Source organism: Oncorhynchus masou, chromosome 17 (assembly GCF_036934945.1).
Source record: "Oncorhynchus masou masou isolate Uvic2021 chromosome 17, UVic_Omas_1.1, whole genome shotgun sequence".
In the NCBI taxonomy this organism is placed as follows: Eukaryota; Metazoa; Chordata; class Actinopteri; order Salmoniformes; family Salmonidae; genus Oncorhynchus; species Oncorhynchus masou.
In genome coordinates, this window is record NC_088228.1 from 34,204,342 (window position 1) to 34,226,287 (window position 21,946).

The 21,946-nt window shown below is 42.0% G+C and overlaps 2 protein-coding genes across 2 annotated transcripts; both read right to left on the reverse strand.

Annotated features, from left to right (window-relative positions):
- Positions 1–5,504: 5,504 nt before the first annotated feature.
- LOC135558261 (bone morphogenetic protein 2-A-like) lies at positions 5,505–10,230 on the reverse strand. Its single transcript, XM_064991980.1, has 5 exons — positions 9,934–10,230; positions 9,592–9,714; positions 9,346–9,472; positions 9,187–9,269; positions 5,505–5,594 (listed from the first exon to the last, which is right to left on the reverse strand). Exons 1-5 carry the CDS (start codon positions 10,228–10,230, stop codon positions 5,505–5,507), a joined length of 720 nt encoding a protein of 239 aa, XP_064848052.1.
- A 3,212-nt stretch (positions 10,231–13,442) lies between these two features.
- LOC135558262 (uncharacterized) lies at positions 13,443–20,100 on the reverse strand. Its single transcript, XM_064991981.1, has 7 exons — positions 20,046–20,100; positions 19,401–19,493; positions 18,871–19,016; positions 18,276–18,552; positions 17,183–17,364; positions 13,966–14,024; positions 13,443–13,593 (listed from the first exon to the last, which is right to left on the reverse strand). Exons 1-7 carry the CDS (start codon positions 20,098–20,100, stop codon positions 13,443–13,445), a joined length of 963 nt encoding a protein of 320 aa, XP_064848053.1.
- Positions 20,101–21,946: the final 1,846 nt, after the last annotated feature.

The following is a 21,946-nucleotide window of genomic DNA, read 5'->3' on the forward strand; positions in this document are numbered from 1 at the left end:
AAACTGATCATTCATGCCAATTTTGGTCCCAGCAAGTCTTTTACCCAGGCTTATAACCATTATTGTATCTTTAAATGAAGCAAATTTGGCAACGATTGGGCGGTCATACCTTTGGCCTCTCTGTCCTAAGCAGTGTACATGTTCAAGTTGGATTTTGTCGATAGCTTCGCGTGGGACCTGAAGCGCTGTAAGGAGGAACTCTCTAACCACAGATTCAGGAACTTCCCCTTCTTTCTCCTGGATACCTGTATGTACCAGATTCTCTCTCATTGATCTAGTTTGTATGTCCAGTAAGGCTTCCCTCAGAACGGTGTTCTCCTTTCTAATTTCATTCATTTCAGTTTCAATCTCATTGACTGTCCCTTTTAGCTTGTGTGTTTCCTTCTCCAATGTCGCAGCTTTTTCATCACTCATCTCGAGGCTTGCCTTCAACTCTTTTATATCCTTACTAACTATTTCAAGTATAATCAGTTTGTCATTTATTGATTTTAACAGATCGGTTTCGACCTTTACCATTCCCGGTGGTGAAAATATTACATCGTCTGTGTCTGTAGACGAGTCACATTTCCGTTTTGAAATCGGTTCCCCTGTCTTACTCTCCATCATGTTTGGGTGTTGCTTGTTTTCGTAATATTTTTAGATAAATGTCTCTAGTCTTAAGATTTGTTTTGTGTTATTATCCAGATTAAAGGTTACCACCCACCAGATTATGTAGTGCTAATATTTTAGTCTTACTTGCCAATATTGAATATTATGTTTTATCTTGAGGTGCTCTACATAACTTCGTTCAGTCCGCCATTACCTTTACGTTCACTCTCCTAAAAAGTTCAGTATTGACTGACCTTCATGTCTTAAAGTAATGATGGGATGTCATTTCTCTTTGCTTATTTGTGCTGTTCTTGACATAATATGGACTTGGTCTTTTACCAAATAGGGCTATCTTCTGTATACCCCCTACCTTGTCACAACACAACTGATTGGCTCAAACACATTAAGAAGGAAAGAAAATGCACAAATTAACTTTTAAGATCGCACACCTGGTAATTGAAATGCATTCCATGTGACTACCTCATGAAGCTAGTTGAGAGAATACCAAGAGTGTGCAAAGCTGTCATCAAGGCAAAGGGTGGCTATTTGAAGAATCTCAAATATAAAATTCATTTTAATTTGTTTAACACTTTTTTGGTTACTACATGTTTCCATGTGTTAAATCATAGTTTTGATGCCTTCACTATTATTGTACAATATAGAAAATAGTAAAAATAAAGAAAAAGCTTTGAATGAGTAGGTGTTCTAAAACTTTTGACCAGTAGTGCATGTAACCTCTTATTTTAGGCACTAAACTACTTCCATTTACTGTATACTACCATGCATTTTATAAATGTGTACCGGGGTACCTTCACACGAGTCTTATGAGGCTTGTTTTCTTCATAGAGCAAGACAACCAACATGCATATATTCATAAGAGACTCACTTTTCCACAAAGGGGTTATATTAGTGTGTAGCCTAAACTGCTTTGACACAGACAAATGTTTGCAGATCTGCAGTATCAACTTCAGACGAGTCCCATGACGCTTGTGGGGGTTGTAGAGCAAAACGGAGAACCCTTTGTGTTTGTGAAAGTCATCTTTCCATGGAGGTGTCATGAATTGTTGCATCTCGCTGTGTTGTTGTCCTCCAGTGGCTAGCTAACTAACCAAAATTGGCTTTTTCCTAAATTATCCATGAATGGAGATAGGGATTTGGACTCGTAGTTTTACTTAATTCTTTGTTCAGGTCAATGATCATAACGGCGATACTGATCCAACCATAAATTCATACATTGTGCCCCTGAACTAAGAGAGCGGAAGCTCAATATTTACCTCGATGTAGTAGGCTAATGTTAACTAGCTGGCTCATTGTTGCCCATGAAAAGAAGTTAGGCTAACGAGCAAGAATTTTAGCCAGGTAGCCTAGGACAATTAAAACTAAATGTGTGTACTGTATAACAGTCAAAGAGCGTTTCATCAACATGAAAGAGAAGAGGATGGCATTGGCATTTCTCTACAAGTATGGTGATTCAAGATGTTTTTTCTACTTGCGCACAGACACACACACACACACACACACACACACACACAGTTAAATCAGAACCATGGATAGTCACATCATATTTAGCATAAATTGTTTTTGATATCTTTTTGATATCTTTTAGCTGTCACTGGATTAGACTAAGCATAGGTGATTTAACGATGTTATCCCAACAGATACTGAAGGCTGTAAAATGGCTTTTCTTTTCTTGGCTTCCCCAGTGATTTTACCCACGCTACTGAGCCTATGCTATTTAATAAACTGTAGTATTAATCCTCAATGGACAGACCAGAATATTCCGTGCCTCCAGCTGAATTGGATGACAACGCAAAGACCATCAATAACTGTCACGACTTCCACCGAAGGTGGCTCCTCTCCCTGTTCGGGTGCCACCGATCCTTTTTCCTTTGTTTATGTCTGTCTTGTGTTTCACCTGTGTTCGATTTAGGGTAATTAGGGGGGTATTTTAATCTCGCCTCTGGGTTTTGTGCGGGATTGTTACGTTAGCTGTCATTTTGGTGCAAGGGGTTCCTGCTCCAGCTGGAGCTTTACCTGGCGACCGTTCGCCCGAATCCCTTGGGAGAGGAGAGTGTCAACGTCCTCGTCTCCTGCCTTTCAAGTAAAGCCGTGGAATGGGCCAACGCGGTCTGGGAGGGTCCAGACTCGGCGAGGGACCATTACCCAGAGTTCACCCGCCGCTTCCGGGCTTTGTTTGATCACCCACTGGAGGGCAGAGCGACGGGTGAACGGCTGTTTCATCTAAGGCAGGAGACGAGGAACAAACAGGATTTCGCGCTGGAGTTCCGGACCCTTGCCGCCGGCGGGGGTGGAATGACAGGTCCCTGATGGACCATTATAGGTGTAGCCTGCGGGAAGACGTCCGCAGGGAGCTAGCCTGTTGAGACACCACCCTCACTCTGGACCAACTAATCAACATGTCCATCAGGCTGGACAACTTGCTTGCTGCTCGCGGGCGTCCAGATCAGGTCCTGTTCATTCCACCCCCCAGTGCTCCTGCTCCGACACCCATGGAGTTAGGGGGTGCTGCAGCTCGGGTGACCGGAGAAGGAGCCTCCTCCTGGATCAGTTGTGGTCGGAGAGGACACACTGCTGCTCAGTGTTGGAGGAGCTCGTCTGGGAGTCAAGAGGAGAGGCAGAGCACTGCTCGAACACCTCAGGTGAGTCAGCACCCGGCTCACCCAGAGCCCCCTGTTGGTCATATGTATGTGTTGATTTCCTTTTCTGAGTTTTCCCCTCATTCCCAACATAAGGCACTAGTCGATTCAGGCGCAGGGGGGAGTTTTATGGACCACAGGTTCACGCATAAGTTAGCGATTCCCAGATGGCAAAACCCTTCCCTGCGCATGCCCTAGATAGTCGACCATTAGGGTCAGGGCTGATTAGGGAGGCCACGGTTCCACTGGACATGGTGAAGCAGGGGGGGTCATGAGGAGTGGATTAGTCTCTTCCTCATTGATTCTCCTGCGTTTCCAGTGGTGCTGGGGATTCCCTGGTTGGCTTATCACAATCCTAACATTTCGTGGAAACAGGGGGCTCTTAAGGGGTGGTCAGAGGAGTGCTCAGGTAGGTGTGTGGGAGTTCTATCGGTGCAACGACGGTGGAGAGTCCAGACCAAGTCTCCCCAGTGCACATTCCCCACGAATTTGCCGATTTGGCAATCGCCTTCTGTAAAAAGAGGGCGACCCAATTACCACCTCATCAACGAGGGGATTGTGCGATAAACCTCCAGATGAACGCCGCACTACCCAGGAGTCACGTGTATCCCCTGTCATAGGAGAAGATGGTGGCTATGGAGATATATGTCACCAAATCTCTGGGACAGGGGTACATTCGGCCCTCCACGTCATCTGCCTCCTCGAGTTTCTTTTTTGTGAAGAAGGAGGGAGGTCTGCATCTGTGCATTGACTATAGAGGTCTAAATTCCATCACAGTGGGGTTCAGTTATCCGCTACCTCTCATCGCCATGGCGGTGGAGTCATTCCACGGAGCACGCTTCTTCACAAAACTGGATCTCAGGAGAGCGTACAACTTGTGAATCCGTGAGGGAGATGAGTGGTGGACTGCGTTTAGTACCACATCTAGCCATTATGAGTACCTCGTATGGGTTGAAAAATGCTCCAGATGTTTTCCAATCCTTTCTAGAGGATCATCTCCCAACTTCTCCTTGGGGAGATAATTGACAATAACTTGAGACAAACATATAGTTTTAAGTCATGGGAACGCCTTGATTGATTGGGGAGATGCCAAGTCTTTGTCACACCTACTTGTTTATTCATCAAGACCCAGCCCTTTCAATCCACCGCCAGCTATTGCGCTCATAATAAGAGCATTGAAAATAGCAAAAATATTTCTGACGCCCCCCCGAACCAATAGCCAGCACTTAGATCTAACCATTGTGTTTGGTTTGTTAAAACGAGTGTCACGCCCTGGCCATACAGAGGCTTTTTATTCTCTATTTTGGTTAGGCCAGGGTGTGACTAGGGTGGGCATTCTATGTCCTTTTTTCTATGTTTTGTATGTCTTTCTTGGTATGGTATGGTTCTCAATCAGGGACAGCTGTCAATCGTTGTCTCTGATTGAGAACCATATTTAGGTCACCTGTTTTCCATTGTGTTTTGTGGGTGGTTATTTTCTGTTTAGTGTTTTGTTGCACTTCCCCCCACCTGTTTTGTGGGAGTTCACTTTGTCTTTGTTCAGGGTTCATAGCCCAAAGCTTCACGGTTTGGTTTTGTTATTTGTTTTGTCGGCGTCATTTTCAAGAAAGAGAGAATGTACGCTTACCATGCTGCACCTTGGTCCAGTCCTTCAGCCAGCTGTGACAACGAGGCCTCAGTGCTATTTTGACTCCAAATTTGCAGTCACAGTTAACAGTCTACTGCTATTGCTAGCATCTTTCAATAACAGAGGCACATTGCTTGAAATATAGGCCCAAAATGTGGGCACGAGGTTTGAAACACATTTAGATCACACAGAATATGAATGCATCGGGATGGGTCCACATTCAAAGAAAATAGGAGTGTAAATTAGGACTTTATTTGGAGACTGACTGACACTGAAATTATAGTTACCTCACCCTCTCTCTAACACTCTCTTGAATCACACTGTAGACTTTATTGTGAAATGCTTACTTTCAAGCCATTAGTCAACAGTGCAGTTCAAGAAGAGTTAAGAAAATATTTACCAAGTAGACTAAAATAAAAAGTAACAATAAAAAAGTAGCAAAAGAAGAATCACCACAATGAGGTTATATACAGGGGGTACCGGTACTGAGTCAGTGTGCCGGGGTACAGGTTAGTTGAGGTAATTTGTATGTGTAGATGGGGAGGAAGTGACTATGCATAGATAATAAATAGTGAGTAGCAGCAGTGTACAAAAGGGGGGGGCTAAATGTAAATTATCCGGTGGAGATATCATTAATTGTTCAGCAGTCTTATGGCTTGGGGGTAGAAGCTGGTGAGGATCCTCATGGTCCTAGACTTGGCGCTCCGGTAGCGGTCTACAGTCTATAACATGGGTGACAGGAGTCTCTGACAATTTTATGGGCTTTCCTCTGACACCGCATGTTATATACAGTTGAAGTCGGAAAATACATTTTAACTCAGTTTTCACAATTCCTGACATTCAATCCTAGTAAAAATTCCCTGTCTTCGGTCAGTTAGGATCACCACTTTATTTTAAGAATGTGAAATGTCAGAGAGAATTAGAGAGAAAGAGAGATTTATTTCAGCTTTTATTTCTTTCATCACATTCCCAGTGGGTCAGAAGTTTACATACACTCAATTAGTATTTGGTAGCATTGCCTTTAAATTGTTTAACTTGGGTCAAACATTTCGGATACCCTTTCACAAGCTTCCCACAATAAGTTGGGTGAATTTTGGCCAATTCCTTCTGACAGAGCTGGTGTAACTGAGTCAGGATTGTAGGCCACCTTGCTCACACAGGTTTCTCAGTTCTGCCCACAAATTTTCTATGGAATTGAAATCAGGGCTTTGTGATGGCCACTCCAATATCTTGACTTTGCTGTCCTTCAGCCATTTTGCCACAACTTTGGAAGTATGCTTGGGGTCAATGTCCATTTGGAAGACCCATTTGCACCCAAGCTTTAACTGATGTCTTGAGATGTTGCTTCATATCTATAACATAGAATATGAATGCATCGGGATGGGCCCACATTCAAAGAAAATAGGAGTTAAAATTAGGACTTTAATTAGGATATCTATACAATTTTCCGTCCTCATGATGACATCTATTTTGTGAAGTGCATCAGTCCCTCCTGCAGGAAAGCACCCCCAAAACATGCTGCCAACCCCTGTGCTTCACGGTTTGGATTGTGTTCTTCGGCTTGCAAGCCTTCCCCTTTCTCCTGCAAACATAACGATGGTCATTATGGCCAAACAGTTCTATTTTTGTTTCATCAGACCAGAGGACATTTCTCTAAAAGTACGATCTTTGTGCAGTTGCAAACCGTAGTCTGGCTTTTTTATGGCAGTTTTGGAGCAGCTCGGAGTGAAGGGTGATTCCGGCATCGCCGGCATGACAGACGGCTCTGGCAGCTCCTGGCTGACTGACGGCTCAGGACAGACTGGCGGCTCAGGACAGACTGGCGGCTCTGGCTGCTCAGGACAGACGGGAGACTCTGGCAGCTCAGGACAGACGGGAGACTCTGGCAGCTCAGGACAGACGGGAGACTCTGCCAGCGCTGGGCAGGAGGAAGGCTCTGGCAGCGCTGGACAGGTGGGAGCACCTGTAGGGAGAAGACAGACAGCCTGGTGCGGGGGGCTGCCACCGGAGGGCTGGTGCATGGAGGTGGCACCGGATAGACCGGACCGTGAAGTTGCACTGGAGCTCTTGAGCACCGAGCCTGCCCAACCTTACCTGGTTGAATACCTGGCTCCCCATAGCCAGGCCAGTGCGGTGAGGTGGAATAGCCCCCACTGGGCTGTGCTGGCTAACCGGTGACACCATGCGTAAGGCTGGTGGCATGTACACCGGCCCAAGGAGACGCACTGGAGACCAGATGCACTGAGTCGGCTTCATGGCACCTGGCTCGATGCCCACTCTAGTCCGGCCGATACGAGGCACTGCAATGTACCGCACCGGGCTATGCACACGCACCAGGGACACCGTGCGCCTCACGTTATAACACAGTGCCTGCCCGGTCCCTCTCGCTCTCCGGTAAGCATGGGGAGTTGGCTCGGGTCTCCTACCTGACTTAGTCACACAATCCCCGTGTGCCACCTCCCAAGACATTTTTGGGGCTGCCTCTCGGGCTTCCTTGCCAGCCGTGTTCCCTCGAAGCGCTGGCTCCCATTACCTGCTGCCTCCTCTCTCCTGGCTGTCTCCACCTGTTCCCATGGGAGGCGATCCCTTCCAGCCAGGATCTCCTCCCATGTGTAACAACCCTTGCCGTCCAAAACTTCCTCCCATGTCCAGGAGTCCTGAGATCACTGCTGCCCGATACCACGCTGCTTGGTCCTTTTTTGGTGGGTGGTTCTGTAACGCTTGTTGTCTGGGGAAGGAGAGGAGGACCAAGGTGCAGCATAGTAAGGGTTCATATTTTAAATATTTTAATGAACACTGAAAACAAAACAATAAACAAACAACGACCAGTCCTGTAAGGTGCAACAAAACACTAAACAGAAAATAACCACCCACAAAACACAATGGAAAACAGGTGACCTAAATATGGTTCTCAATCAGGGACAACGATTGACAACTGCCTCTGATTGAGAACCATACCAGACCAAACACAGAAATAGAAAATCATAGACAAACTAACATCGACAACCCACCCAACTCACGCCCTGACCATACTAAAACAAAAGACAAAACGGGATCTAAGGTCAGAACGTGACATCAGCACCTCAGGAGTAAATGTTAGTTGGCTTTTCATAGCCTATCTCTCCCACTCCTGCTGTTTCTAGAGAGTTGAAAACAGCAGATCTGCTCCTGTCCCCCCCTTCTTGGATCATGGCTGAAAATCCAAGTCGTGTTCTTCGCATGTGTTTCTTAAACTTTACTTAACACACATATTTTCGTGTTCAACCTCCCTTCACATTTCTCACTGTTTATCCTGAAGGATAATTCTTCAAGTTTTACTGGTGAAATGTCCATGCAGCATCAGCATACCAACCATTTCATCTCAATAATTTTCATAGGGATATGCATTTGCATCTTCTTGAGTTATAGTGTTGTTTCAAAATAGCCTAAAGTGTTTTGAATTATGTGCAGTGATTGAATTTTAGAACAGATGGTGTTAACAAAATGTAGCATAGCCTACCTGTGCTTAATTGAAATCAAAACACATATTTTGCAGTGGCCTGAGCTTTTGAGCTTAGGCCACAAGAGAAAAATGTCACCATTTTCTCAATCATCCTAAAATCTCATGTGGTGGTGTTTTTTGTCTTACAGTAATTTCATACCATCTTTTACTTTTGATACTTAGAGTTGAAGTTTGGAAGTTTACATACACTTAGGTTAGAGTCATTAGAACAAGTTTTTCAACCACTCCACAAATTTCTTGTTAACAAGCTATAGTTTTGGCAAGTCGGTTAGGACATCTACTTAGTGCATGACACAATTACTTTTTCCATCAATTGTTTACAGATAGATTATGTCACTTATAATTCACTGTATCACAATTCCAGTGAGTCACACGTTTACATAAACTAAGTTGACTGTGCCTTTAAACAGCATGGAAAATTCCAAAAAATGATGTCATGGCTTTAGAAGCTTCTGATAGGCTAATTGACATCATTGACATCACAGGTCAATTGGAGGTGTACCTGTGGATGTATTTCAAGGTCGACATTCCAACTCTGTGCCTCTTTGCTTGTTGACATGATGGGAAAATCAAAAGAAATCAGCCAAGACCTCAGAAAACAAATTGTAGACCACCACAAGTCTAGTTCATTCTTGGGAGCAATTTCCAAATGCCCGAAGGTACTATGATCATCTGTACAAACAATAGTACGCAAGTATAAACACCATGTGACCACGCAGTCGTCATACTGCTCAGAAACGAGACGGGTTCTGTCTCCGAGAGATGAGCGTACTTTGGTGCGAAAAGTGCAAATCAATGCCAGAACAAACTACCTTCTGATCCATCTGGATTCCTCCTAGGGTCCACACTGTCACCAGCAGACCCAGGTTACTGCCCTCTTCAACCATCCAGGAACAAACTTTTATAGGGAGACGGTTCTGGTGGTTCGGAATGGGTGGGTGGGCGGGTGAGTGAGTGAATTAATTAATGAATTATAGCTTGTATAATGGTAAACACCTCCCAGCCAGTGGAGTGGACAGGGATCAGTGTAGAAGACAACAGCTTCTTACCCTTCGTTATGTTCATTTTGCTGCAATCTATGAGATGGTAGACACTGACCTGTAAATGGATTCACTTAGGTAATACTTCTGGGAAGATAAGGAACAGTTGAGTCTGTGCAGTCTAAGGAGTTGAAGGACAGTGCATGTCTGCCTAAGGGAAACAATTTAGTAACTTACCTGACAGAAGTGATGTCTGTTGGAGGCCTGGGGCTGCAGTTTGAAGAGATGTAACTCAGCAGTTAAAACCTTCTCACTCCTGGCCACTGTGTATACATTGAACAGGAACTCCACTTGTTCATTGTGCACTGTATGGGAGAAGGATGCATATTGTCAAGATGAGAACGCAACAAAAGTTCTGATGATAGATAAACTTTGGGCCTACTACCCGTGCATAATTTCTGTGTGCAATTTCTGCATAAAAGACAAATAATTTCAACCATTGTATAAAGTGAATCATACATAGTGGCAGGTAGGTATAACAGAGACGATCTATCGCCTCTGTATTAACAAGGTTAAAATCGTATGTTTGTTAAAGAAATTGCGAACTGTATTCCCCCCCAGAAGGTAGGGGTCCTTGGTAACGTCGTCCACATCTCTGACTGTGTTGTACACGTTGATCATGTACTGAGGTGGCTGCTTATCGCCCTCGAGGAGAGGAGGGTCCTCCATACCAAAAACCTCCAGGAGCCTCTTAATAGCAGCTGAATGCACTTCTTCAGAATTGTTCTCCATGGAAAAGTGATTTTCCAAATTTAGTGATGGTTTTGCAGTAGCCAAGCCCACTAACATGGCATTGATAATGGCAACAGGTAACATCTGTGGTGGTGCATTATTATTGTTGTGGGTCCTTGAGGCATCAGTTTCTTGTCCTCCAGCAGTCAAAGTCCAAGTGACGGGAGAGCTTTAGGCGCCCCACGTTTTTATCAAATGCTCCAGCATTGGCTATAGTGTCCTTAAACCCTCGGACAACAACCATAAACAAATGATGCTATTTAGTCGCAAATGTAAATCAACAATCAGCGATTGTAAAGGAAGGCTAATTTAACAAGGTGTAATTTAACAATGTAGATTTCATTCAAATGTTCCTCTCAATGTCTGATGAGAAAAAAAAATGTTTTCATGGTAATTTGGGTCAAATTAAAACATTAAATGTAAAAGATCCAGAAAATGATTAAACCTTTCTGTAGACAGCATAGCTGAGGAAGAGGTTAACCGCCACAAAATGAATCCATTCATTTAGACAAATGGGGATAACGTCTTACGGGGAACGACAATTAGCCTACTTGTATAAACATAAGGAGGCCACCTATTTGGGGATGTACACTTCATTTACATTTTAATTATGTCTTGGCAGCTGGTCAAACACAACACCAACTATTTTGACCTCGCTAAGCTCATAATTGAACCCATCTCTAAATATGCAAATTCAACATTCATTAGTGTGGATAAATTCAGGCTTGTGCGCCCTCGTGGAATTAAGGGATTTTACAGGATGCATTACAGTTGTCTTTTTTAGTTCCAGTAAGCAATTAAGTGTTTATATCCAGACTAGAACACTCTTGTAAAATATCTTATTCCACTTTTTTGATTGCCAATTGTGTGTGGCAATCAAAACGTGTTGCTTTATTCAACTATTTTAGCAGTCTCTAGATCTTCTTAAACATGGGCTATTTTTAGCAACAGAACTAGGCACTGGATTGGTTTTTATTATCAATTTATTATTTACATTATATATTGTAGTTATCATTATTACTGGTTAGAAAAAGTTTTATAGTGAGTATTAAGCACTACCGGTGGTATGCCCTTTGGTTCCTTTCGTAATTACATGTTTTTAGCAAATTGAGAAAAGTCCTGTAAAATTAATAATTTTTAAAATGGCAGTCACCACTTGGGTGGGAGGTAGCAAATAGTTTTAAAAATGCAGTGCCTTAGACCGCTGTGTCACTCGGGAGGCCTTTGACGGATCCCCCCGGTACTGCTGCTCATTCTGTTCACAAATTCTGGAGATCTTCTTCACTGCATTCTAGGGTTCACTGAACAGGATTTATTATCATCAACCCTGAACTGTCTTGTCTGATTACACTCACCTGGTTCCCATTTCCCCTGATTAGTATGTTAAATATGTGCCCTCTGTCTTTGTCGGTTATTGTTTCCATGTCTGTTGGTGGTGTGAGTACTTATGCGTTGGTGCAGCTGTTATGCTGCGTGTTTTATATATTGTGTGTTATGGGTATCGTTCTGTGTCGTTCAACGAGGTTTACCCTCGCTCTTTTGTTTGGGTACAGCTCAGCATTTTGTGTATGTGTTTGTTTTTGGTGTATTAAAAACCCCTATTGTGTATTCCTGCACCTGTTGCCAAATCCGTTATACCAGTGTGACAAGGCCTTAAATTCAATGTTCCTTAGTGGGCTAGTTACATTTCTGACATAAATCTGCTTTTATATCTATGGCAAAAACGTAGCCAGCCTTTGCCTTGATGAAAGCTTGGCATTCTCTAAACCAGCTTCAGATGGAATGCTTTTCCAACAGTCTTGAAGGAGTTCCCACATATGCTGAGCACTTGGCTGCTTTTCCTTCACCGTGCGGTCCAACTCATCCCAAACCATCTCAATTGGGTTGAGGTTGCGTGATTTTAGAGGCCAGTTCATCTGATGCAGCACTCAATCAGTCTCCTTCTTGGTCAAATAGCCCTTACACAGCCTGTGTTTCTTGGCCAAAGCAAGTCTCTTCTTATTATTGGTGTCATTTAGTAGTGGTTTCTTTGCAGCAATTCAACCATGAAGGCCTGATTCACGAAGTCTCCCCTGAACAGTTGATGTTGAGATGTGTCTGTTACTTGAACTCTGTGAAGCATTTATTTGGGCTGCAATTTCTGAAGCTGGTGACTTTAATGAACGTATCTGCAGCAGAGGAAACTCTGGGTCTTCCTTTCCTGTTTGCGGGCCTTGTGAGAGCCAGTTTCATCATAGCGCTTGATTGTTTTTGCAACTGCACTTGACGAAACGTTCAAAGTTCTTAATTTTTCCACATTGACTGACCTTCATTTCTTAAAGTAATGATGGACTGTAATTTTTCTTTGCTTGTTTGAGCTGTTCTTGCCATAAAATGGACTCGGTCTTTTACCAAATAAGGTTATCTTCTGTATACCACCCCTACTTTGTCACAACAACTGATTGGCTCAAACACATTTAGAAGGAAAGAAATTACACAAATTAACTTTTAACAAGGCACACTTGTTAATTGAAATGCATTCCAGGTGACTACTTTATGAATCTGGTTTAGAGAATGCCAAGAGTGTGCAAAGCCTGTCACCAAGGCAATGGGTGGCTACTTTGAAGAATCTCAAATATAACACATATTTTGATTTGTTTAACACTTTTTACTCCATGATTCCATGTGTTATTTCATGGTTTGATGTCTTCACTATTATTCTACAATGTACAAAATAGTAAAAAATAAAGAAAAACCCTTGAATGAGTAGGTGTGTCCCGATGTTGACTGGTTCTGTTATGGGAGAATATGGGCCAGTTTGAGGTTCACTCAATAATTTGATGGCTGATAGCCAGTTGATGAATAGTTTTGGAATACATTTTATTTAGAAAATTATTTTATACATATATTACATACAATACAAGAATATCTTTAGCAATTTTTTGCAAAGAGATCATTAGCTCTACACTGGAGAAATGAATGGTATAGGACTGCAGTCTAAAACAAGGAAGATTTGAAGACCCCACACAAAAATAATCCCTAGCCCCTAATCCTTGGGCACTTTGTGGCACTTCAATGCTGCATTTGGATAGACAAGTGGATTGGCAAGTTACATTACAATCATGCATTGCGTTTACCTTATCAAAGTTTTACCTTATTTTACCTTTACCTTATCAAAGTATTTGAGATCTACATTACTTGCTAAGGGTTAGAGGCTATAGGGGTTGTTTCTGGACCTGACAGGGCAGAAGCTTCTTGTTCTCAGGGGATATCAGTGTGTTTCTGCTCCACTAGAGGGCATCATACTGAGGACTGGTTCAGTACTGACAGAAACAAGAGGAGATGGAGAGAACTGTATGGATCTGGCCATGCTGGTTGAGGGACATGTGGCTGTCGTAGCCCCGAGGGACACAAGAGTTGGTGGGTCTCTCTGCCCACAGATAGCACACTTCGGAATCAGAGTGGCTCCTGCAATACAGAGAGAGAAAACAGAAGTTGTAAGACAACATTTGTCATAAAAAAGCACTCCAAATACTGAAGTCCTATCTATTTCTCTGGTAGACACACTTTCAAATGTTAAAATATAGACCGCAATCACAAATCAAAACTTGAAAATGGAAAATACCTTGAGGACAATTGGGAGGGAGTGTAAATCAGAAACCAAACCAAACAAGCCGTATTTAACCACAACAGCTACACTTTATGGGTATTACAGAGTGTTAGAGCTATAAGCTAGCAGGCAGTTGTTAGGATAGGGGTGGTAGAATGATGGAGGAGGAGAAGAGAGGAGGGCTGGATTGCTTCCGGGAGGGAGGGAGCAGCTGCATGTGTTCAGCTTACCTGAGAAGACAGCGGTTTCCTGTGGTGCAGCCTCCTAAACATCTGCCCACGTCTATTTCCTGTTGGAACATTAGCAATACAGAGACAATGCCATCAGCAATCAAATCACCACAGGCTGAAAAAAACAGCCAGGCCAACCCACCAGCAGGGAGGGGGGGGGGATCTATGTTAAATGCTTTGATTCAACACCTGCAAAGACCATTTGTGTTTGCTCTCCTCACACCTTTTGTGAGAGGGGGTAGCAGACGGTCTATTGCCCTCAAATTCAAATCTGGATCTTTAAGCCAGTTCCACTGCATTTTTTTCATTTTCTCCCTCTTTTCTCCTCTAATCAGAGACTTATTTAGACCTGGGACCCCAGGTAGGTTCAATTCATTATCAGGTAGAACAGAAAACCAGCAGTAGTCCAGACCTCGTAGGGCAAAATTTGAATACTCCTGGCCTATAGGCTCAATTTAACAGACCTAGATTAGTAAAATAACTATATTTTCTTTCAACAAACAATATTGCACTTTTTTTTAAATACTTAAAATAAAGTCCTAAACAATAGTAGTAAAAACTATTTACTTAAGCAAGAAGATGCTGCAGGTTGAGGTTTTTTAAACATTTTTTTTATTTAACCTTTATTTAACTAGGCAAGTCAGTTAAGATCAAATTCTTATTTACAATGATGGCCTACCCTCTGGACAAACCCTCCCCTGACCCAGACAACGTTGGGCCAATTGTGCGCCGCCCTATGGGACTCCCGATCATGGCCAGTTGTGACACAGCCTGGGAACGAACCAGGGTCTGTAGTGCCGCTGCAATGTAGTGCCTTAGACCGCTGTGCCACTCGGGAGGCCTAAAATGGAATGTTCCTTCATGGCCTAGTTACAGTTTTGTCTTAAATCAGTTTTAAAATCTATGGCAAGACTTGAAAATGTTGAACCCCCTTGTGAACCCTATGTCTTTTTCGTTTGCTCTTATATATGCATGTGCCTTCAGAAAGTATTTACACCCCTTTGACTTTTCCACATTTTGTTGTGTTACAAAGTGGGATTAAAATGGATTTAATTGTCATTTTTTTGTCAACGATCTACACAAAATATTGTCTATTCTCTATTCTCTATTGTCAAAGTGTAGGAAAAATCTAACATCTGTAAAAAATAAACACTAATATATCTTGATTAGATAAGTATTCAACCCCCTGAGTCAATATGTGTTAGAATCACCTTCACCAGCGATTACAGCAGTAAATCTTTCTGGGAAAGTCTCTAAGAGTTTTGCACACCTGGATTGTAGAATATTTGCACATTATTCTTTTCAAAATTCTTCAAGCTCTGTCAAGATGGTTGTTGATCACTGTTAGACAGTCATTTTCAAGTCTTGCCATAGAATTAAAATCCGATTTAAGCCAAAACTGTAACTAGCCCACTAAGGAATATTTAATGTCGTCTTTCAGGAACATTCAATTCTGTCTTGGTAAGCAACTCCAGTGTATATTTGGCCTTGTGCTTTAGGTTATGGTCCTGCTGAATGGTGAATTTGTCTCCCAGTATATGTTGCAAAGCTAACTGAACCAGGTTTTCCTATAGGATTTTGCCTAGATGACAAGCAGACCCATAACATGATGCAGCCACCACCATGATTGAAAATATGAAGAGTGGTACTCAGTGATGTGTTGTATTGGATATGCCCCAAACATAACGCTTTGTATTCAGAACATAAAGTTAATTTCTTTGCCACATTTTTTGCAGTTTTACTTTAGTGCCTTAATTGCAAACTTATTGCATGTTTTGAAATATTTATTATTCTGTACAGGCTTCCTTCTTTTCACTCTGTCAGTTAGTTAGTATTGTGGAGTAACTACAATGTTGTTTATTCATACTCAATGTTGTTTATCCATACTCAGTTTTCTCCTATCACAGTAGCTTTTAAAGTCACCATTGGCCTCATGGTGAAATCCCTGAGCCTTATCCTTCCTCTCCGGCAACTGAGTGAGGAAGGATGACTGTATTTTTGTAGTGACTGGATACACCATCCAAAGTGTAATTAATAACTTCACCATGAGCAAATGTATATTAATTGTCTGCTTTTTACATTTTTTTGCCCACCTACCAATAGGTGCCCTTCTTTGCGTAAACCTCCCTGGTCTTTGTGGTTGAATCTGTGTTTGAAATGCACTGCTCGACTGAGGGACCTTATAGATAATTGTAAGTGTGGGGTACAGAGATGAGGTAGTCATTCAAAAATCATGTTAACACTATTATTACACACAGACTGAGTCCATACAACTTATTATGTGACTTGTTAAGAACATTTTTACTCCTGAACTTATTTAGGCTTACAATAACAAAAGGGTTAAATACTTATTGACCCAAGACATTTCAGCTTTTCATTTGTAATTCACTAGTAAACATTTTCAGAAACATAATTCCACTTTGACATTGTGGTATTGTGTGTAGTGACAAAAAATCATCTACATTTAATCCATTTAAAATTCAGACTATAACCCAATAAAACATCAGTCAAGGGCTGTGAATACTTTCTGAAGGCACTGTAAGTGTTTTGTTTACATTGTGCCCCATAAAAGGCCACTGTGCATACTATAGCATCCATCCAGTTAAACTTTTAATTTTTTTTGGAGCTGAACCCATTGAAGAGACTATAGCCATCTCTTTATCTCCCAGCCAAAGAGACAGACATCACTTTTTTGGGCAGTCACAGACGTGTACATTAAGAGTACAGCATTTCACACCTGCTGTGTCTGTCTGTGCGGTGCCAACCAGTGGGGAGTGGATTGGATGTGTGGGGGAAATTTATTAAAGTGGGCCAATAACCTTTTATTTACAGATCTATCTGACAAATGGAGGTGACTTGTTAGTGTGTCTGACACTCAGATGGAATCACTAACTTCCTTTGCTCTCTGATCAAACATCTGATTGGTGTGAAGCTGCCTAGCTGATAAATGAATAAGATCAGATAAGGGTTCATCTTAGGTAGTATGTGCATAGCTATAAAGTTCATTATTAAAAAAAGAAGAGTGGCAAAATAGTTTCTATAAAGAATGAGACCAAAAGACAAGGAAAAAAGGCATAGGTGTTAGTGCAAGCTTTTCTTTTTGCTATTTTTTTATGAAAAATAAAATGATACATTGCTAGAGTGTAGCACAGCAATGGCATATTGACGGGGCAGGGCGTTGCTAATAAAAAGACAGGATACCAGAACATGAGCTCACCTTGAGTTTCTCTTCTTTGACTCCGTTAGCGTCATAGACTATTTCATAGTAGTACTCCATGTAGGGAACTCTATAGCAGCTCTTACTCAGCTCACAGACCTCCACTGTCTGGACCAGGTCTATCTTGTTAGGGGTCTTCACCAAGGCCGAGTCAAATTTAGTGGGCACGCAGGAGAACCCATCTGAGAAGGAAATAGTTATTCAATATCATTAGAGTTACTTAGATTCTGAACATGATCATGAACCATGATGATTGTCTGTTTCATGAGCTCTGTGTCCATTAACTGTTTGTCTGATATTTCTTATTCAAATGCTATTGTCTTCCATGCATCCTGTGATATGGACTTTGTAATTATGCTACCACTGAATTATTTTTAGAACTTTACCAATAGGAACGTATTTGTGTTTGCAAATTGTTGGTACAGCAATGAGTGCTATGAAAAATGTTATACCATGTATTACAGCAATGACACACAAATAAGGTTTGAATTTTAAGAACACAAGGACATGTATGTATCAGTGGTTGTGGGAGACAAAAAATAATAATCTACTCCTTCTGGGCTCAATCCTAACCCCTATGCGAGCAACACTTTTATGCACATTGTACATTATCTCCCATACCTGTTTTTTTTACGCATTACGTTTTTGCGACCATAAAGTTTCAATAAGGGCTGACTGCGGACCGCATCCTGGAAACTCCAGGGAAGAACCGCCCAGGGAAGAACCCCTCAGGGAAGAACAGCCCATGGAAACCAAGCCTCCTCTTTGTCAGGTTAGGATAATTAACGTTCCAGGTAAGGATAATTAACATAGTAGGTTAGGAGAACTAATGTAGCAGGTTAGGATAATTTGTGTATAACGTTAGGATAATTAGCAGAGCAGGTTAGGAGAACTAACATAACAGGTTGGGTGAATTAGGTTAAGGTTAGGATCAGGGATAGGTTTAGCTACAATGCTACAGTCGACCTGTAGACCGAGGAAGTAGCCGGGAAACAACAGAAAGAGAAGGCACTTCTTCCCTGGACGCAGTCAGACCCTTCTCAAAATGTTGGCTGTTTTTGTAGTCCTTCAGAAAGATAACAAGCCTACACACCTGGAGAACCTTTCGAACCCGAACAGCTTCCCACATCGATGACAGTCTCGTATGGGGTCTTAAAGAAGTAGGTTTTGAGTGCCGGAACCCGGACACATTGGCTCAGTTTGTTTTCACAGTGGCATTCCTCTATGACCTCCACCTCCCGGGGACCCTTGAACAGCAGCATCTGGTCCACCCTCACCCCGGTCGGCTCACAGTTATGGTTCACCCCGCAGGACGTAACCTGACCAGAACCCTTGGCACTGATTGGAGTGGTAGGTTTGCGGACCCTTACCTTTTATAAAGGGGAAAATATAAAACTTGTCAAGAGATGTTTTTAGTCAAGACTATATGCATATTAAGTTGTAATGGTGTTCTTATCTTGGGTCTCAGCACCCTAATGTTGAAATCATAATGTCCCTAATAATGCAACAAGTAACCATATTTAACTCAGAAAAAAAGTTAGTTTTGTCTTCATCGAATATATGTTTGTATTTTATTGATCAAATTCTCAAATAAGGAGGCCTGATTTAATTCCTTAAAATTCCTAAACTCTTTACAATCCTGAAGTTGTAGCGCTCTCTTTTGGTCATTTGAGGAACTGCTCACTTACTTTTTTGCTCCTGAGGTATTCCAACATGGAGGAATGTTTGGAATAGCCCTGCTGTAGTCCAGCCTCATGTGATGTCCTGCTTTGTTCTCCCCCACAATGGGTCCTGCACATCCCCACATCCACACTCACAGGACTACCAGAGATGTCTGAGGACAGAAGGTAAACAATCCATGATAACAACAATCATTGCTAAGCCCCCCAATTTCTCTCACCCCAAATTCTGTAAGCTCCTAAATGTCTCTATGGAAGCATGTATCTTCCACCAATTTACATGAAGATATAATTTTGTTTGCATTTCTCAAACCACATAATTCTGCTGACAAATATTGTTGAATAGGGGGAGATTAGTCTATGATAAAACAAGGGAATTTTTAGTCAAGGGTTTTTGGAAGACTTTGTATTGTAGTAGCCTAGTCCCTTGGGAAGAGTTGGCTTCAGTATGGGACTAGACTTTGATAGTACCACTTTAGAAGTCATGTATGGGGAATGAGACAGTGCTGCCCTTTTATGGTGCTTTACCATTGATTTACCTTGGCCGATGTAAACAAAGTGGCTCTGTCTCTTGCAGCAGACTCTCAGTGCAAACGGGTTCCTGTGCTCCACATGTTTGTTCAACAAGGAAGCTGCTGGATAAGATAAACACAGACACATCGACACCTTGTATAGCAGTCCAAGGTGACATCAGCATTCCTGAGCTGTCAGGGCTCTGATTCCTTGGTCAAGTATAATATCTCAGAGTAGGAGTGCTGCTCCAGGATCAGATCCTCCCTTTCCATTAATTATAATTTGAAAGACAAAACGGATCCCAGATCAGCACTCCTATATGCAGGCCCAGACCTTAGTGGCCATGGCCAGTTCCAGGACACTACCTAATAATAAAGTGACATACAATATTCTCACGTATAGCATAATAACTATATATAATATAGCACATCACACAACAGACTCTGAAAACCAAACAGTTTCAATCAAACAGCTAGTATCAGACACAGATACACATCAGCAGATCACACGGCTGTTCTGTTCACACTCTGTACCAGTGCCTGGGTTCTACTGTGTATCAAAATGGATTATAAAGTCTTAATGTTGATTGAAGTCCATCAGTAGGTATCATCACTGTACATCATTGAGCTTTATGGTCAAATCGAGAAAGACAAACAAACAACAGTACTTACAGGCTACGTTGAGAGCCCACAGAATGAGCAGTAGGTAGGGCAGCAGTATATCCATGGTAAATACTCCTTATGCTCCCTTATGGTTCCTCCTCAAAGCACAGCTTCCCTGATAGCTAGTTCCTGACCGAATGACCTGTTGGTCTCCACACCCTCTGATATTTATATGGGATCAGGCTTTGGTCACAATTGTCACCACCAGCCCAAGGACCCTCTCTGCAAGTGGTGTGGAATTAAAAAGGGCAAACTAATCAAATTTCCATGGTGGTAGGGGACAGGGATGGGGCCTAAAAGGCGGGGGTCATCATTCACATCAAAGGGATGATATCCAAAGTATGGAGTTTTCTTTTCACCTCAGCTGACTGGCTGGGCTGGCGCTTGTATATATGCTGTCGGATCCCATTGGTGAGTGTGTCCATCCACAGCTTAATTAAGCTTTGAGCCATTAAACCGTTGCTCATTCAAAGGCATTAATCATCTCTTATCTCAGAGGGAAGGTGTTTAGCACCTGAACTTAAAACAGAAACCTGGCTAAAACACATAAACAGGATCAGCATGGGGCAGAATAAACACATTTGTGTTTATTCAACATCAAGCCAAATGGTCAGGGTCCTCCCAGGGGTTTGACTCTCAGGCCAGCCTTCCATGTCCCCATACTGCTCTCTCTTATTTCACTCTTGCTTTCTCTCAGAGCAAGAGGGAGGGAAGTTTTAGATGTAGAAAAACCGATATGATTTCGCCAAACATGTATTGTTAGAACAAGGTTGAACCGTAATCTATTTCAGAAAATTATTTGATTCAAGCCCAGACATTCCAAAATGTGAAAGACAAGTTTGGCTATTTTGGAATCAAGTAAAACATTCTAGAACTCCATAGTAAATGCTCATGAGTTTGCCTAGGTCCATTTGTATCTTAATTTGAAGCACACTTCTAAAATAAAGTCAATGATAATACACAAGTACAAACAACATTTGTTAATGCTCTTATTTGCTATGTCAATGTTAATCCCGTAAGCCTGTATTGATAAGGTAATAATTAGTATTTGATGTGCTGGATGTGTTGTCTTGATCCTCTCCTGTCTCACCTACATCATTGGATCACCAGCGGGTGACTGGGGTCACACCTAACCACTGATCAGACAGACTGATTAGGACAACACCCAGCTAGAGTATTTATTGAACAGGTTTGAGTGAATAATGCAGTCTTATCAAAATTATGATACATTTTTTACCCTAATCCCAATAATTTTATGAAATTATCACAGGAAAAATAGCATAATTGGAACGTGGCAACATCAGTACCACTGGACCTGGGACTATTTATTTATGATTTTACATTAAAGATTAGCTTACATGTACTGTGAACACAAGCTATTTCTCATGAATACAAAGCAAAAAAGATAATGAGCAATGATTTACAATATTAACAGTGCCTTTACTATTGTCCTCAAGTTGTACACAACTTACTAAGACTGAAAGATACACAAGGCATTGCATGATGTGCGTCTCAAATCATATTTCCCATTATATATGCCTGAATCCTCAACTGGAAGGCCTTTCTCAATGCAGCGTTTGAATTGTAAGGGGAATCTGTAATGTGAGCTGTACCAGAATGTTTCATGGTTTTCAGAGTGGCAGGGTAGCCTAGTGGTTAGAGCGTTGAAAGGTTGCAACCGTTCAAATCCCCGAGCTGACAAGGTACAAATCTGTCGTTCTGCCCCTGAACAGGCAGTTAACCCACTGTTCCTAGGCCGTCATTGAAAATAAGAATTTGTTCTTAACTGACTTGCCTAGTAAAATAAACGTAAAATTAAAAAAGGCATCAAAGTTATACTGTACATGTTAATGTAATGTCAGTGTTAGAGAAAATAAAGAATTCTGCATTTGCAAATAACCCAATAAATA

Bases quoted from the DNA above. Each gene is read 5' to 3' on its own strand.
- LOC135558261 (XM_064991980.1), bottom strand. From the start codon at position 10,230: ATGTTACCTGTTGCCATTATCAATGCCATGTTAGTGGGCTTGGCTACT. The intron at 9,715-9,933 runs ATTTTAACCTTG...CATACAGTGCAC, and splicing joins ATTTCTTTAACAAACATACG to AATGAACAAGTGGAGTTCCT. The intron at 9,270-9,345 runs TTCATTAATTAA...CTATAAAAGTTT, and splicing joins TACCATTATACAAGCTATAA to GTTCCTGGATGGTTGAAGAG.
- LOC135558262 (XM_064991981.1), bottom strand. From the start codon at position 20,100: ATGGATATACTGCTGCCCTACCTACTGCTCATTCTGTGGGCTCTCAAC. The intron at 14,025-17,182 runs GTGAGCTCATGT...ATGTTCCAACAG, and splicing joins TCAAAGAAGAGAAACTCAAG to GAAATAGACGTGGGCAGATG. The intron at 13,594-13,965 runs GTAAGCTGAACA...TCTGTATTGCAG, and splicing joins GGAAACCGCTGTCTTCTCAG to GAGCCACTCTGATTCCGAAG.